The sequence below is a fragment of the Scylla paramamosain genome, unplaced genomic scaffold (genome assembly GCF_035594125.1).
Source record: "Scylla paramamosain isolate STU-SP2022 unplaced genomic scaffold, ASM3559412v1 Contig18, whole genome shotgun sequence".
Lineage (NCBI taxonomy): Eukaryota > Metazoa > Arthropoda > Malacostraca > Decapoda > Portunidae > Scylla > Scylla paramamosain.
Genome location: NW_026973683.1, coordinates 76,811 through 92,500, shown reverse-complemented (window position 1 = coordinate 92,500; position 15,690 = coordinate 76,811). Strand labels below are relative to the sequence as shown.

The window sequence follows — 15,690 nt, the reverse complement described above, 5'->3', positions numbered from 1 at the left end:
GCCTACATATACCGAATCTGTATTGTCGCAATATTTAATTTACTATATATATATATATATATATATATATATATATATATATTAATACCGGAAGCTGTGGTATAGTGAAGATGCGTCTCTTTCTCACGCGGCGTTCACATATAACATCCTCACCCAGTTACGGATGTCTGATGATAATAAAGGATAATGGCCTACATATACCGAATCTGTATTGTCGCAATATTTAATTTACTATATATATATTAATACCGGAAGCTGTGGTATAGTGAAGATGCGTCTCCTTCTCACGCGGCGTTCACATATAACATCCTCACCCAGTTACGGATGTCTGATGATAATAAAGGATAATGGCCTACATATACCGAATCTGTATTGTCGCAATATTTAATTTACTATATATATATATATATATATATATATATATATATATATATATATATATATATATATATATATATATATATATATATATATATATATATATATATATATATATATTAATACCGGAAGCTGTGGTATAGTGAAGATGCGTCTCCCTCTCACGCGGCGTTCACATACTCGTACATCCTCACGCAGTTACGGATGTCTGATGATAATAACGGATAATGGCCTACATATACCGAATCTGTATTATCACAATATTTGATTTATTATGTATGTTAATACCGGAAGCTGTGGTATAGTGAAGATGCGTGTTCCTCTCACGCGGCGTTCACATATAACATCCTCACCCAATTACGGATGTCTGATGATAAAAACGGATAATGCCTACATATACCGAATCTGTATTGTCACAATATTTAATTCACTATATAAGTTAATATCGGAATACATGAACTGGAACTTAATTGGCTCTGTGTGTGATATACAGTATCTGAAAATATCTGGATATCTGTCATTAGTTTCATTAAGAGCTAACCCTCTAACAATTATTAACATTCATAGTATAGATTAATCCAGTGAAGCTGCAAGAAGTTTTCCCAGCACAGATCTTCACTTACATTTTTGTTGGCAGCACATCTCCCGTCAGGTCTTGGGAGCACCGGGTGTTGTTCGGCAGGAAGGAGGCCAGGTTGTTAGGGCACGGCCTCACCCCACTGTCGCACACACCCACAGGCATGAGGGGTGCCAGCCAGCAGGCCACGTCCCCAACACAGCTCCCACCTGCATCCTGACCTCATTCAGCATCAACACCAGCCACACAGAAAAGTGATGCTCCTGCAACAGCTGACGTTTACCTTTGCCAGTCACCTCGTCCATGCTGAACTGCTCCACCAGCACCTTTGAAGCAGCTGTCCTACATCCTCCTGGAAGCAACAGCATGCAGTATGATAAAACACAACTTTACTACAGCCAATGTTAAATACAGTTACTTTGTATCTTTAAACTTCAATCTTCCCTTTATGTGTGACAATAACAGTTTCAATCTTGGATATGATATGTCACTCAGTCATTCAGTCAGTCAGTCACTCAGTCACACAGTTATTCATCAATGAGTGAGTCCTACCTTCACTGTATACCCAGTGTGTATACAGTGACAGATTTCACTCACTCACTCACCCCTCCCACCTGCTTCCCACCCCCAGGTCACAACAGAATCAAATGCAGCATCAGTATGGCTCACCAAACACTTCCCCTCACACTGGTGGTGTTGACCTGCCTCTTGAACACCTGCCCTCCTGTGCTCCTGCCCTTCACAGCCCTCCAGGTGACATCAGGTAAGTCAGACACCTATCTTTCACTTAATAGCTCTCTCAACCCCTAGTGGAAAGGCTACTACTACTACTACTACTACTACTACAGCTGGCCACACACATTTAAAGTCATTTTTTTAATTTTTACAAAGTTTAGACATAGACAGATAGAAGAATTTGTTTGTTGAATGCCTAATTGCCTCATTTCTGGTATTTTAATGATTTTTTAATTGTTAGGCAAGGCGCACATTGAGACGCAGGGCAGCACAGAGCAGGGCAGACGCAGGGCAGGGCAGGGCAGGGCAGCACAGCGCAGCACAGGCGTGGTGCGCACATTGAGAAGCAGGCTGTCGTCCTGTGCGGTAGTGTTGATCATGGCTGTTGCCAAAAATTACTTTGGAAACCTTAGTTCCGATTCCGACTCAGAAAACGAGTTCGAGAAAGTAATGTTATTATATGACATTTGTAGAGCAAAGAGGTCAGTGTGGAGGAGTGAATACTTGGAGAAGAGGAAAACACATGGAGAATTTGCCCATAACTCGTTCTTATAAGTTCCTCTCATATAATCAGGATGACTAGTGTCATACAGCACTCTTTGATGGCGAACAGCCTCTATGAGTTGCTCTGTGGGCAACATTGTGAGTACTAAAGAGCAAGTTGCTATCAAGCTGCGCCGCACGTGGCACAGGAAACTGCGTTCGAACGACTGCGTCGCGCAGGCCGACACAGGTCTGCATCCGTGCTGTGCTGTCCTGCGTGTCAATATGCGTGCTTAGGTTTAAACCAGTGAGATGCAGTTTTCTGCCCTGCTCTGTGCTGTGTCGCCTGTGTTGCCTGCGTCTCAATGTGCGCCCGGCCTTAGGGTGTTCAAGGGTTTTTTTCATAATATTAGTGATAGTTTTGCAGGCTCTGCTTATTTATCTGTCTGTTATTTTATCTATTAATCTCTCAGTTTACCCATTTATCTAAGTATCTGCTGGACCTAACCTAACTAGGCCTATCTCTGCTTGTCTCAATGTCTATCTGTTTACCTAATCTAACCATCTATCTCTCAGTCTATTTAACTTTCTGTTTAACCATTTATCTATCTCTCTGTCTCAATCTTTGTAACTAAGTACCTACCTAACCTAACCATCTCTCTCTCTCTCTCTCTCAGAATGTGGATGAGGGGACAAGAGAGCCAGTGTTCCAAGTACCACCACCATCACTACTGCCACCACCACCACCACCATCAGGAGCACAGATTCACTGAAGTCTCTACCAAGATTTCTTTAAGTTTTTTGATAAATTTAACTTCCAGGAGAGAGAGAGATGCTGATTGTTAAAGGCAGTGTGTGAAGCCTGCCCACTGTCTTTGTATATACAGGTTAGGGTGTGTGTGTGTGTGTGTGTGTGTGTGTGTGTGTGTGTGTGTGTGTGTGTTTGTTTGTTTTGTATCCTCCACACTGCTGGTCTTAATCTAGCTTGCCAAACTAAATGAAGTCATCCACAGCCACAGCCTTATTCTTCCTTTCATTTGTATCTACACAGTCCTATGAGCAGCTCCTCCTCCTCCTCCTCCTCCTTCTCTTCCTCCTCCTCCTCCTCCTCCTCCTCCTCCTCCTCCTCCTCCTCCTCCTCCTCCTCCTCCTCCTCCTCCTCCTCCTCCTCCTCCTCCTCCTCCTCGTCTTCCTTCTATTATTCCTGTTTCCTTGTATGTCTTATTCCTCCTCCTCCTCCTCCTCCTCCTCCTCCTCCTCCTCTTAATGTTTTCTCTTTCACTGCTGTTCATGAAAGTGTTGAAGAAATATTAGTTATATCTGGCAGTGATCAGACCTCATGTACAGGTGTGGTCCCTTACTACAGACACAGCCTAAGGTAACCTAACCCAATCATTTCAGAAGGTGGAATTTGAGTCGGCCAAGCCTCAGAAATGCAGGAAGGATTAGCGGTGATGATGACTGCAGGCTGCCATCGACCCGCAGGTAATTACCACATACTGCCGGTGCCCTTGTCACACATCGGAACGCTGCCCTAATTTATGGTTTTATCCTTTTGTTTGTTTATTTATTTATTTATTTATTTATTACCTCTCAACTCATTAAGTCTATCTACCTGACAGCTTTGTGTACAGAAACACTTACCTACTGACTCACTGACTTGCTTCCAGGTGTGATGGTGCCCGACCAGCTGGTACACATCAGTGAGATGGTGGTGGTGCTGGAAAACAGCTGGTTTGCCTGCTGGTCTGGTCTATTTATATTATTCCTCCTGCTGAATCCACTATTTTTCTCCACTAATGTATTATTCCACTATGATATTCCAATGACAGATTTCAGTTCTTCAGTATTTTGAGCAGTTCTGAAGTTCCAGTGACAGTTATAACTTCCTCACCAGACTTATCAGTGGTGTGTTGAGATGTTCCACTGACAGGTATAGCTGCATCTGACTCACCAATACTTTGCTGTAAGGTTCCATTCACAGGTAAAGCCTCATCAGACACAACACGGAGTGCAGCTTCTTCTGAGATACCAGTGGTCTGAAGTGAAGCTGCAAGAAGTTTTCCCAGCACAGATCTTCACTTACATTTCTGTTGGCGGCACATCTCCCGTCAGGTCTTGGGAGCACCGGGTGTTGTTCGGCAGGAAGGAGGCCAGGTTGTTAGGGCACGGCCTCACCCCACTGTCGCACACATCCACAGGCATGAGGGGTGCCTAACCTAACCATCTCTCTCTCTCTCTCTCTCTCTCTCTCTCTCAGAATGTGGATGAGGGGACAAGAGAGCCTACTACTACTACTACTACTACTACTACTGCTACTACTACTGCTACTAACAAAAGGCAAAAGGAGTACACTACAGGGGGCCAAGGACACACCACAGCTGCCCACATACATATTTAAAAGTCATTTTTTATGGATTTTTACAAAGTTTAGACATAGACAGATAGAAGAATTTGTTTGTTGAATGCCTAATTGCCTCATTTCTGGTATTTTAATGATTTTTTTAATTGTTAGGGTGTTCAAGGGGTTTTTTCATAATATATGGGGTTTTTTTCATAATATTAGTCATAGTTTTGCAGGCTCTGCTTATTTATCTATGTTATTTTATCTATTAATCTCTCAGTGTACCCATTTATCTAAGTATCTGCTGGACCTAACCTAACTAGGCCTATCTCTGCTTGTCTCAATGTCTATCTATTTTACCTAATCTAACCATCTATCTCTCAGTCTATTTAACTTTCTGTTTAACCATTTATCTATCTCTCTGTCTCAATCAATGTAACTAAGTACCTACCTAATCTAACCATCTCTATCTCTCTCTCTCAGAATGTGGATGAGGGGACAAGAGAGCCAGTGTTCCAAGTACCACCACCATCACCACTGCCGCCACCACCACCACCACCATCAGGAGCACAGATTCACTGAAGTCTCTACCAAGATTTCTTTGAGTTTTTTGATAAATTTAACTTCCAGGAGAGAGAGAGAGATGCTGATTGTTAAAGACAGTGTGTGAAGCCTGCCCACTGTCTTTGTATATACAGGTTAGGGTGTGTGTGTGTGTGTGTGTGTGTGTGTGTGTGTGTGTGTGTGTGTTTGTTTGTTTTGTATCCTCCACACTGCTGGTCTTAATCTAGCTTGCCAAACTAAATGAAGTCATCCACAGCCACAGCCTTATTCTTCCTTTCATTTGTATCTACACAGTCCTATGAGCAGCTCCTCCTCCTCCTCCTCCTCCTTCTCTTCCTCCTCCTCCTCCTCCTCCTCCTCCTCCTCCTCCTCCTCCTCCTCCTCCTCCTCCTCCTCCTCCTCCTCCTCCTCCTCGTCTTCCTTCTATTATTCCTGTTTCCTTGTATGTCTTATTCCTCCTCCTCCTCCTCCTCCTCCTCCTCCTCCTCCTCCTCCTCCTCCTCCTCCTCCTCCTCCTCCTCTTAATGTTTTCTCTTTCACTGCTGTTCATGAAAGTGTTGAAGAAATATTAGTTATATCTGGCAGTGATCAGACCTCATGTACAGGTGTGGTCCCTTACTACAGACACAGCCTAAGGTAACCTAACCCAATCATTTCAGAAGGTGGAATTTGAGTCGGCCAAGCCTCAGAAATGCAGGAAGGATTAGCGGTGATGATGACTGCAGGCTGCCATCGACCCGCAGGTAATTACCACATACTGCCGGTGCCCTTGTCACACATCGGAACGCTGCCCTAATTTATGGTTTTATCCTTTTGTTTGTTTATTTATTTATTTATTTATTTATTACCTCTCAACTCATTAAGTCTATCTACCTGACAGCTTTGTGTACAGAAACACTTACCTACTGACTCACTGACTTGCTTCCAGGTGTGATGGTGCCCGACCAGCTGGTACACATCAGTGAGATGGTGGTGGTGCTGGAAAACAGCTGGTTTGCCTGCTGGTCTGGTCTATTTATATTATTCCTCCTGCTGAATCCACTATTTTTCTCCACTAATGTATTATTCCACTATGATATTCCAATGACAGATTTCAGTTCTTCAGTATTTTGAGCAGTTCTGAAGTTCCAGTGACAGTTATAACTTCCTCACCAGACTTATCAGTGGTGTGTTGAGATGTTCCACTGACAGGTATAGCTGCATCTGACTCACCAATACTTTGCTGTAAGGTTCCATTCACAGGTAAAGCCTCATCAGACACAACACGGAGTGCAGCTTCTTCTGAGATACCAGTGGTCTGAAGTGAAGCTGCAAGAAGTTTTCCCAGCACAGATCTTCACTTACATTTCTGTTGGCGGCACATCTCCCGTCAGGTCTTGGGAGCACCGGGTGTTGTTCGGCAGGAAGGAGGCCAGGTTGTTAGGGCACGGCCTCACCCCACTGTCGCACACATCCACAGGCATGAGGGGTGCCTAACCTAACCATCTCTCTCTCTCTCTCTCTCTCTCTCTCTCAGAATGTGGATGAGGGGACAAGAGAGCCTACTACTACTACTACTACTACTACTGCTACTACTACTGCTACTAACAAAAGGCAAAAGGAGTACACTACAGGGGGCCAAGGACACACCACAGCTGCCCACATACATATTTAAAAGTCATTTTTTATGGATTTTTACAAAGTTTAGACATAGACAGATAGAAGAATTTGTTTGTTGAATGCCTAATTGCCTCATTTCTGGTATTTTAATGATTTTTTTAATTGTTAGGGTGTTCAAGGGGTTTTTTCATAATATATGGGGTTTTTTCATAATATTAGTCATAGTTTTGCAGGCTCTGCTTATTTATCTATGTTATTTTATCTATTAATCTCTCAGTGTACCCATTTATCTAAGTATCTGCTGGACCTAACCTAACTAGGCCTATCTCTGCTTGTCTCAATGTCTATCTATTTTACCTAATCTAACCATCTATCTCTCAGTCTATTTAACTTTCTGTTTAACCATTTATCTATCTCTCTGTCTCAATCAATGTAACTAAGTACCTACCTAATCTAACCATCTCTATCTCTCTCTCTCAGAATGTGGATGAGGGGACAAGAGAGCCAGTGTTCCAAGTACCACCACCATCACCACTGCCACCACCACCACCACCATCAGGAGCACAGATTCACTGAAGTCTCTACCAAGATTTCTTTGAGTTTTTTGATAAATTTAACTTCCAGGAGAGAGAGAGATGCTGATTGTTAAAGACAGTGTGTGAAGCCTGCCCACTGTCTTTGTATATACAGGTTAGGGTGTGTGTGTGTGTGTGTGTGTGTGTGTGTGTGAGTGTTTTGTATCCTCCACACTGCTTGTCTTAATCTAGCTTGCCACACTCCATGAAGTCATCCACAGCCTTATTCTTCCTTTCATTTGTCTCTCCACAGTCCTATGAACAGCACCACCATTCACTTCCTGCCCTCTCCACTCTCCCTAACTCCAAATCACTTGCACCACATCTCCACCTCATATTTCTGACACTGCAGTATCATGTGCTCCACCACCTCATCCTCCCCATGGCTCACGTTGCTGCAAGACTCACACCTGTAACTCTTTGCATTCACATCCATACACTGTCCTTGCTTAGAAGAGGTCACCAGCCAGGCTTCCCTCATACCACCTTTCATACATTGGGGGTTCTTGTGTTCTATTCTGTTCTTCTGTTCATTCAGTTTATCCCTCTTCTCTAATCTATCTCACTTTTCCACCTTTTATCTCAATGTAATCTGTCCCTTGTTCTGTCATGGTGAACCTGTCTTCCCTCTAAAGGTCACAGTTTGAAGTGTTCCTGCTGGTCTTCTAGGCTTGTGTTGGGCTTCTCTTTGTGCATTTACAGAAACACAGTTTAAGTTTAGGTTATCAGAGTGGTGATAGGAAGAGCTGGTTCTTCCTCATTAGTAATAGAATGCTGGTGTGGATGACACACAGCTCAGCGTTCCTCTTGATTCCTCCCACTCCACACCACCAGGCACTAAACACTATGTACTGTGTTTACTAATGCAATTGCTCTGTGGTTTTCCCTGTTCATTCTTGCTCCTGTGTCCTTCTTTATGCAACAGAGATACCCAGCATTCATTCTACCTTCTCTGCACTCTCTTCTCTCCACACCTGGTGAAATAACTCAGTATTATCACCCACTTCCCTTTATTCCTAAACATACAGCACAGGGTATCTCATCTGGCCCTGCTACCTTCCCAAACTTCTGCCTTTTTTACACTTTCTTCATGTCCTCCCTTCTGATTCTCTCAACTTGCACACACCTTGCTTGTCCAGTGTCACACATCAGTACATAGGCTTCTCCACAGTGGCTCCTTGTCCCTCACCACCATTCTCTCTGTCAGTCAAGAGGTTCTCCATCCATCTCAGCAGGCCACCCTTTCCAGCTTCCACACATGGCACCCTATCAAAGGCACCATTTAAAGGCACTATTTATTGCCTGTCCAGTGTCACACATCAGTACATAGGCTTCTCCACAGTGGCTCCTTGTCCCTCACCACCATTCTCTCTGTCAGTCAAGAGGTTCTCCATCCATCTCAGCAGGCCACCCCTTCCAGCTTCCACACATGGCACCCTATCAAAGGCACCCCTATTTATTGCCTGTCCAGTGTCACACATCAGTACAGTGTGTGTGTGTGTGTGTGTGTTTGAGCATTCTTGTATTTTGATTTATTTATTTTTTTTGAAAGGCCACATTAATCAGGTCCTCAAAGGTGTTTTTTTTCCTGTTTCTATTTGTTAAACTATCACTGGAATCATGAAAACTCAGTAACTGTAACCTGTTAAACAGAGAGAGAGAGAGAGAGAGAGAGAGAGATTTAATCCTCTCACTGCTTCACCAATTACCATTCAATTAGTCCTAACATTTTCAAACTGGTCGCATTGTTTGTTTATTGGTTTTAAAGTTGTAATTTGTAACAATACATTAATAAAATTCTCTGCCTCAAAAGAGTTTAGTTTTTAATACTGATTGGTACACTGTAAACTTGTAAACGTGTGTGTGTGTGTGTGTGTGTGTTAGTCACCTACGGTCGTTGGCTGAATGATTAACAGGCGATCGTAGGTGAGAGAGAGAGAGAGAGAGAGACTTGATAACCATTCACACACAACTATAAATTAAAGAAAAAAAAACGATAATTTTAATAAAACACTCATAACAGAATATATAACTTTACTTAATACAAGCCAGCAAACATACCAGCGCAGATATATTAATAACAATGACAAGAAAAAAAAAATAATAATTAGGACTATATGCTATGTACTCTGAAACGCTTACTGTATTCAAATGTCACATAGATGATTAACCTGACTTTCAAATACAGTTTTCCTGTTAATAATACAGAAATCTTGTTAATCTGTCACTAGAACCATAGAAAACATCTTTGAAAACTTGTGTAGCTTCATAGAATCTAATCAGCTCAGTAGGGAGGCAACACAGAATTCCTGAACATAACTGCCTTGTCTAATTCCCAGCAGTCGTCCCCAGTCGGCCCCGTTTACCGCTATCGGCGAGAGAGAAGGGCCGAGCTGTGGAATGCGGTGTTGGTAATGGAAAAAAATGTTAAATTATTACTCATTGGGTGAAATTACTATATAACATAAGAGATTGGGTGATTAGGTAGCGCTGGATACGTAATGATTAGATTGGCTAAGTCTGATTGGAGTAGGTTCGTCAAGGTATGGTGATTTAGTTAGCTAGATAAGGTGATACGATTAGATTGGGCTGATATGATATACCAGGCCCTAATTAGGATGATTAAGTGAGATTGAGTAGGTGTGATTAGGCTGGAGAGAGCAATGGGCAGGTGACGCAGTTAATCTTATTAGGTGAAATGAATAACTTGATCAGATTGTTTATTTATGTCCGAAGAAAATGTTTAGTTAATTGGCCAGTGACAAGTTGCAAAGGTGATTAGACTGCAGGTAACGTTAACAAGCTTGTTTGTCTAAGTGACTGATCTGTGATGCGTTTACTGAGGTGGGAATCACACACACACACACACACACACGCCCTTAATAATGCTGTATGCCACGTACGCCCATATATGTCCACACCCACGCCCACACCCACACCTACGCCCACACCCACACACACGCCCACTCATCGTACGTCCGCCGACTCACGCCCACCCCCAGTCACACATTATTTACACATTATTCATATATATATCTTTCCCTTCATGTTTGTAATGCAAGGCTGAGGTTACCGTATCGTGCACCACTGGTTGACTTCGTACATGTGAAAAGAATATCGTACGTTACTTTTATTATTCAATTTTTATAATGTATATTAATATGCGCAGTTAGTGTAACGACTGTGTATCTGCAGCTTGTTTCATTATAATGTGATGGACTCAATGTATTATTTCTCTACCTTCTTCCTTCTCTTCCTTCTTCCTTCTCTTCCTCCTCTTCCTCCTCATCATCATCATCATAATTTCCTCTATTTTCATTATTGTCAGTTCTTATTTGATTTTAAAGTGAAGTACGCCATTTTTCCTCCTCCTCCTCCTCCATCTTGTCTGAGGGCATTGGGGCGAGTTGAGGTGCCGGGCAGGTGGCCACGCGCGAGTCCACTCTTACTGCAGACGTGACCGAGGTGGGTGAGCCGGGACGTAGTGAAGGTGAGTATGCTGTTGTGTGTATTTTCTTGGCGTGGTAGGGGGTGAATAATACGACTGGGAGTATTTGATGTGGAAAGCGATTGATTTAGATACGAGTGAATGAATAAGGATGGGTAATAATGAATGATTTGTATAGGTAACTGAATAATGAGCTTGTAATGGTGAAATCACAGTGAATAAGTGATATGAAGGGGAGAGATACGAACAGCAGTGAATAATGGATGATTTAGATACGAGTGAATGAGTACCAATGAATAAGGATGGGTAATAATGAATGATTTGTATAGGTAACTGAATAATGAGCTTGTAATGGTGAAATCAACAGTGAATAAGTCATATGAAGGGGAAAGATACGAACAGCAGTGAATAATGGATGATTTAGATACGAGTGAATGAGTACCAGTGAATAAGGGGTGGGTAATAATGAATGATTTGTATAGGTAACTGAATAATGAGCTTGTAATGGTGAAATCACAGTGAATAAGTGATATGAAGGGGAAAGATACGAACAGCAGTGAATAATGAGTGATTTAGATACGAGTGAATGAGTACCAATGAATAAGGATGGGTAATAATGAATGATTTGTATAGGTAACTGAATAATGAGCTTGTAATGGTGAAATCAACAGTGAATAAGTCGTATGAAGGGGAAAGATACGAACAGCAGTGAATAATGAGTGATTTAGATACGAGTGAATGAGTACCAATGAATAAGGATGGGTGATAATGAATAATTTGTATAGGTAACTGAATGAGGGTGTAATATTGAATAGTGAATCGGTGATCTGAGTAATTTGTGTAGTGATGATGCGTGGTGTTAGATTACGGTATATATTCTTTGTATTGGTGTTGATAATGTAATATGATTATAGCATGTGGTGTAAGCAAATTTACGTGTTCTCTCCAGGGTATGGCGTGGTGGTGGCGGCAGCGGCGGTGACGACGGCAGCGGCGGTGACGGCGGCAGCGGCGGTGACGACTTGGGTGTCCTGGGTGGCTTTAACAGGCAAGGGTAGCTATGTGAAGGTGTTGGCAGTGGTGGTGAGTCTTATTTAACGACTGGGATAATTTGTACACGTGTCATAGCCTGTTAGTGGTGTATAAGCGTGTTACGGTGGCGGTGGTGAGGTGGTGGTGTTCGCGGTTCTCCAGTTGTGATGACGTGTGTGGCGGTGGTGAGTGTAACCGTACTGCAGGCCTGTGATTGTGGTGGTGGTGGTGATTCAGGTGGCAATCACAAATTTTCAGTGTTGCTTATTTACGCAGGATGAAGCAGTTGCAAGCATCCTGAGCGAAGTTTTTTGCGATATTTCATGTGTTTTCGCGATTATTTGGTGATTCAAACATGCCACATATCTAGAAACTATCAAAACACGATAATTTATCCTTGTTTTGTCAATGTTCCTTGAGGCACGGAGGAAATATCAGCTAATTTAATCGCAAGGCAAGGTAGGGGTGGGGTGGGTCCCTGTGGTTGTAGTGGCCGGGCAGTTTAAAGGCCGCGATGAATGAAAGGAGTGGGAGGTAACGGGGAGGAGAAAAGCGGGGGGGAGGGTACGTTTTTAAAATGCATATAATCGCCAGAAATATATCTTCTAGTATTGATATCCTAGCAATAAAAATACTGCTATATGTGTGTTGCCTGAGACTAGAGCAGGTTCTTAGTATGTATAGAATGAAATCAGTCAGACTCCAGAAATTGTCGTTTGTATGTAGTAATTATAAATTTTGTTATAATAACATTGACATTCTATTTGTGCGTATCTTGCGTAAATGTTACGAGTTTTTCCTTCTAGTTAATATACAAAGTCAATATTGGAATCAGTTTTGAAATATAACAACAGTTTGCAGTTGCAATGTTGATATTTTTCATATAAGGAACTATATTTATTCATTTATTTACTTTATTATAAAGAATTAATACTGTACGACATATTGGCCTGCTTACGCCGGCAGCAGGCACCATCCTCTTCCCGGGTCAGTAACCGCAAGACCTCGGTACGGGAAGGCTGCGCTAATCTGTGTATCGAAACTTGCCTATAAGAAGTGATTTATTTTCAGTTAACTGTTGAAGACAAGTGTAGCGAGTGTCGGCGCTTGTGTCGGGAGTTCTGAGCACGGCTGTGTCAATGGAGATACCGTGAACACACACAGGAAGGTAAGAAAAACGGCTATTTTGTAATATCCGTGTATAATCTTGCCTACACATAATCGGTCTAGTCAAGTCGTTGTCTGAATATTCTCCTCTGTCTTTCGGTGCCACAGTGCCACACATAGTGCCACACATACTGGCTCCCATGTCATCCCTTCTGCCAGGCACCTATATCTACGCAAGGGTTAACCTAACATCTTGGAAGGGTAAACATTACATCTCGCTTGTGTAGTGACGTTCCTGGAGAGCGAGGGGTCACACACTTGACACCCTCAAGACTCACGGCCTCAGAGGTCACCCATAAGTTTTCCGTCAACCCTTTCATCACCTGTGTGTACCTAAGACTCCATACACACGCCTAGAGATGCTATTTCTTCATACGACTTAACCCCGGTGTATTGCAGAGTCAGCCGCTGGAATTAACGTTCATCATCTGGTTTAAATAATTGCATCATCATCTTGCACTCCCAGCTTGTTCATATCACTTCCTTATCACGCCTCTTCATCTTATTATGTCTCCCAGCGCTTCTTCTCCCGCTAAACTTCATCATTGCCTTTCTCACTGCATCCTGTTCTCTTCATATCACTTCCTTATCACGCCTCTTCATCTTATTATGTCTCCCAGCGCTCCTTCTCCCGCTTAAAATCTGCTACTGATAATCTAATCTAATCTTTCATTCTTCATTCTCTCTCTTCCTTTCACTTTTCATCCTAAAATCTGCTACTATTAATCTAATCTAATCTTTTCATTCTTCATTCTTTCTCTTCCTTCCACTTTTCATCCTAAAATCTGCTACTATTAATCTAATTTAATCTTTCATTCTTCATTCTCTCTCTTCCTTCCACTTTTCATCCTAAAATCTGCTACTAATAATCTTGTCTAATCTTTCATTCTTCATTCCTTCTCTTCCTTCCACTTTTCATCCTAAAATCTGCTACTATTAATCTAATCTAATCTTTCATTCTTCATTCTCTCTTCCTTTCACTTTTCATCCTAAAATCTGCTACTAATAATCTAATCTAATCTTTTCATTCTTCATTCTTTCTCTTCCTTCCACTTTTCATCCTAAAATCTGCTACTAATAATCTGTTGCATCACCACTGCTATAACTTTGCAATCCAGTCTGTACCTAACTTAACCTAACCTAACCTAATATGTAGTCAGTCTGTACCAGGATATGTAGTCAGTCTGTACCAGGATATGTAGTCAGGAAAAAAAAACTCTAAAAACAAAAAAAAAAAAACCATTAGATGACTTACATTAAATATTTCTTTCAGATTTAAGAAGTAGGATGATGCCACATAGACAGACAGACAGGTGTGGAAGAAGTGCTGGCATACTGGAGGTCAAGAGTCACGTGTTGAGTCATAAAGGTCACCAAGAGAGGTCATCCACTCAACCCCACTCTGCCAGTCCAGACGCAACACTGTCATGAAGATTTGCCTCAAGCTGTTTGCCCCTGTCTGCCTGTCTGTCTGTCTGTCTGTCTGTCTGCCTGCCTGTCTGCCTGTCTGTCTGTCTGTCTGTCTGTCTGTCTGTCTGTCTGCCTGCCTGCCTCCCTGCCTGCCTGCCTGCCTGCCTGCCTGCCTGCCTGTCTGTCTGTCTGTCTGCCTGCCTGCCTGTCTGCCAATTAATGATCTGTGTATTCTGTTATACTTGTGAATACTGTATGTGTGTGTGTGTGTGTGTGTGTGTGTGTGTTGTATTGTTGTGTAAAGTATATTATTGATTGTATAGCACATGTATGGGCTGGCCAGACCTGATGTACTGTGACAACCAAAATCTTGACATATACTGCTTGATAAATGAAAAGTAAAAATAGATAAATAAAATAAAAATTTTGTGCCAAACTAATGAGGTCTTTCTCTGGTCTTTTTCAGAGGTGCGTATGTCTGCGAGTCAGCCCAACCAAAACCTCTTGTATCTTGCCTTATTCTGATAATAGGTTAGGTTAGGTTATTTAGTGTGGGGGTCTCTTTTCCTTACTAACAAAATTAACATAACCTGTCCCTTCTCGTCAAGCTGTCCGTGGGAGATGCCCCGAGACTCTCAGGTGTTTCTCAAGCATCCACTGCCAGTGTGGTGAGTCTCCTCTGCATTTCCTGCCTGTTAAATGACATGTTATATTGATGTGTTTTTTTTCAGAATTTATTTGTTTATTTTATTTTAACCTGTGTGTGTGTGTGTGTGCTTGCTATCAGTTTCATAGGTAAATGTGTGGAAAGATTAATTCTAAGTAAAAATAAATATAGCTTTATTTTCTGTTCTAGTCTAACCTTCCCCCTGTCTCATCTCTGCCTGCCAATTTCTGCTTCTCCCATGTGTATCTCAGCCTCTCCCAGTCTATCCCAGTCTCTCCCAATCCATCCCAGCCTCTCCCAGTGCATCCCAGCCTCTCCCAATCCATCCCAGCCTCTCCCAATCCATCCCAGCCTCTCCCAGATCATCCCAGCCTCTCCCAATCCATCCCAGCCTCTCTCAGTCCATCCCAGCCTCTCTCAGTCCATCCCAGTAACCCCCTCCAGTCCATCCCAGCCTCTCCCAGCCTCTTAATTTTTGTGTGTGTGTGTGCCTTTTGAGTGAGTATTGAAATGTTTGGTTAAGTCAACATTCTGACCTGAGAGAAAATTATCACTTCAAGATTTAGTTAATTTTAGGTCAGAAATTAATTTGAATAAGTGTAGTAAATTTGGTATTTTTGCGCATTCATTCATTGATTCATTAATTTGTGTGTTAAGGGAGAGTAGTCTTGTAGAGTCATTCACTCTTTCCTTCACAGTTTGTAAGAATGA

At 42.2% G+C, this 15,690-nt stretch overlaps 2 protein-coding genes across 6 annotated transcripts in view; one reads left to right on the top strand and one right to left on the bottom strand.

Moving 5' to 3' along the window:
• Positions 1-1,260, bottom strand: part of LOC135097351 (uncharacterized protein DDB_G0271670-like) — a 40,922-nt gene extending 39,662 nt beyond the window's left edge. Inside the window, exon 1 of the mRNA XM_063999158.1 lies at positions 1,165-1,260. Coding sequence (XP_063855228.1) covers positions 1,165-1,260 — 96 coding nt within the window. The remainder of the gene's footprint in view (positions 1-1,164) is intronic.
• LOC135097360 (lateral signaling target protein 2 homolog) lies at positions 573-14,752 on the top strand. Of its 5 annotated transcripts, none has more exons than XM_063999171.1 (10): positions 573-1,326; positions 1,587-1,718; positions 3,575-3,658; positions 5,001-5,215; positions 5,741-5,824; positions 6,598-6,737; positions 7,161-10,745; positions 11,653-11,751; positions 12,807-12,903; positions 14,176-14,752. In XM_063999171.1, exons 1-4 carry the CDS (start codon positions 1,259-1,261, stop codon positions 5,185-5,187), a joined length of 471 nt encoding a protein of 156 aa, XP_063855241.1. In that variant the 5' UTR covers positions 573-1,258; the 3' UTR covers positions 5,188-5,215; positions 5,741-5,824; positions 6,598-6,737; positions 7,161-10,745; positions 11,653-11,751; positions 12,807-12,903; positions 14,176-14,752. The 5 variants fall into 5 exon arrangements, with proteins under 5 accessions (XP_063855241.1, XP_063855239.1, XP_063855242.1 ...); XM_063999169.1 differs by having other exon boundaries at positions 6,010-6,737; XM_063999172.1 differs by lacking the exon at positions 6,598-6,737.
• The last annotated feature ends 938 nt before the right edge of the window (positions 14,753-15,690 follow it).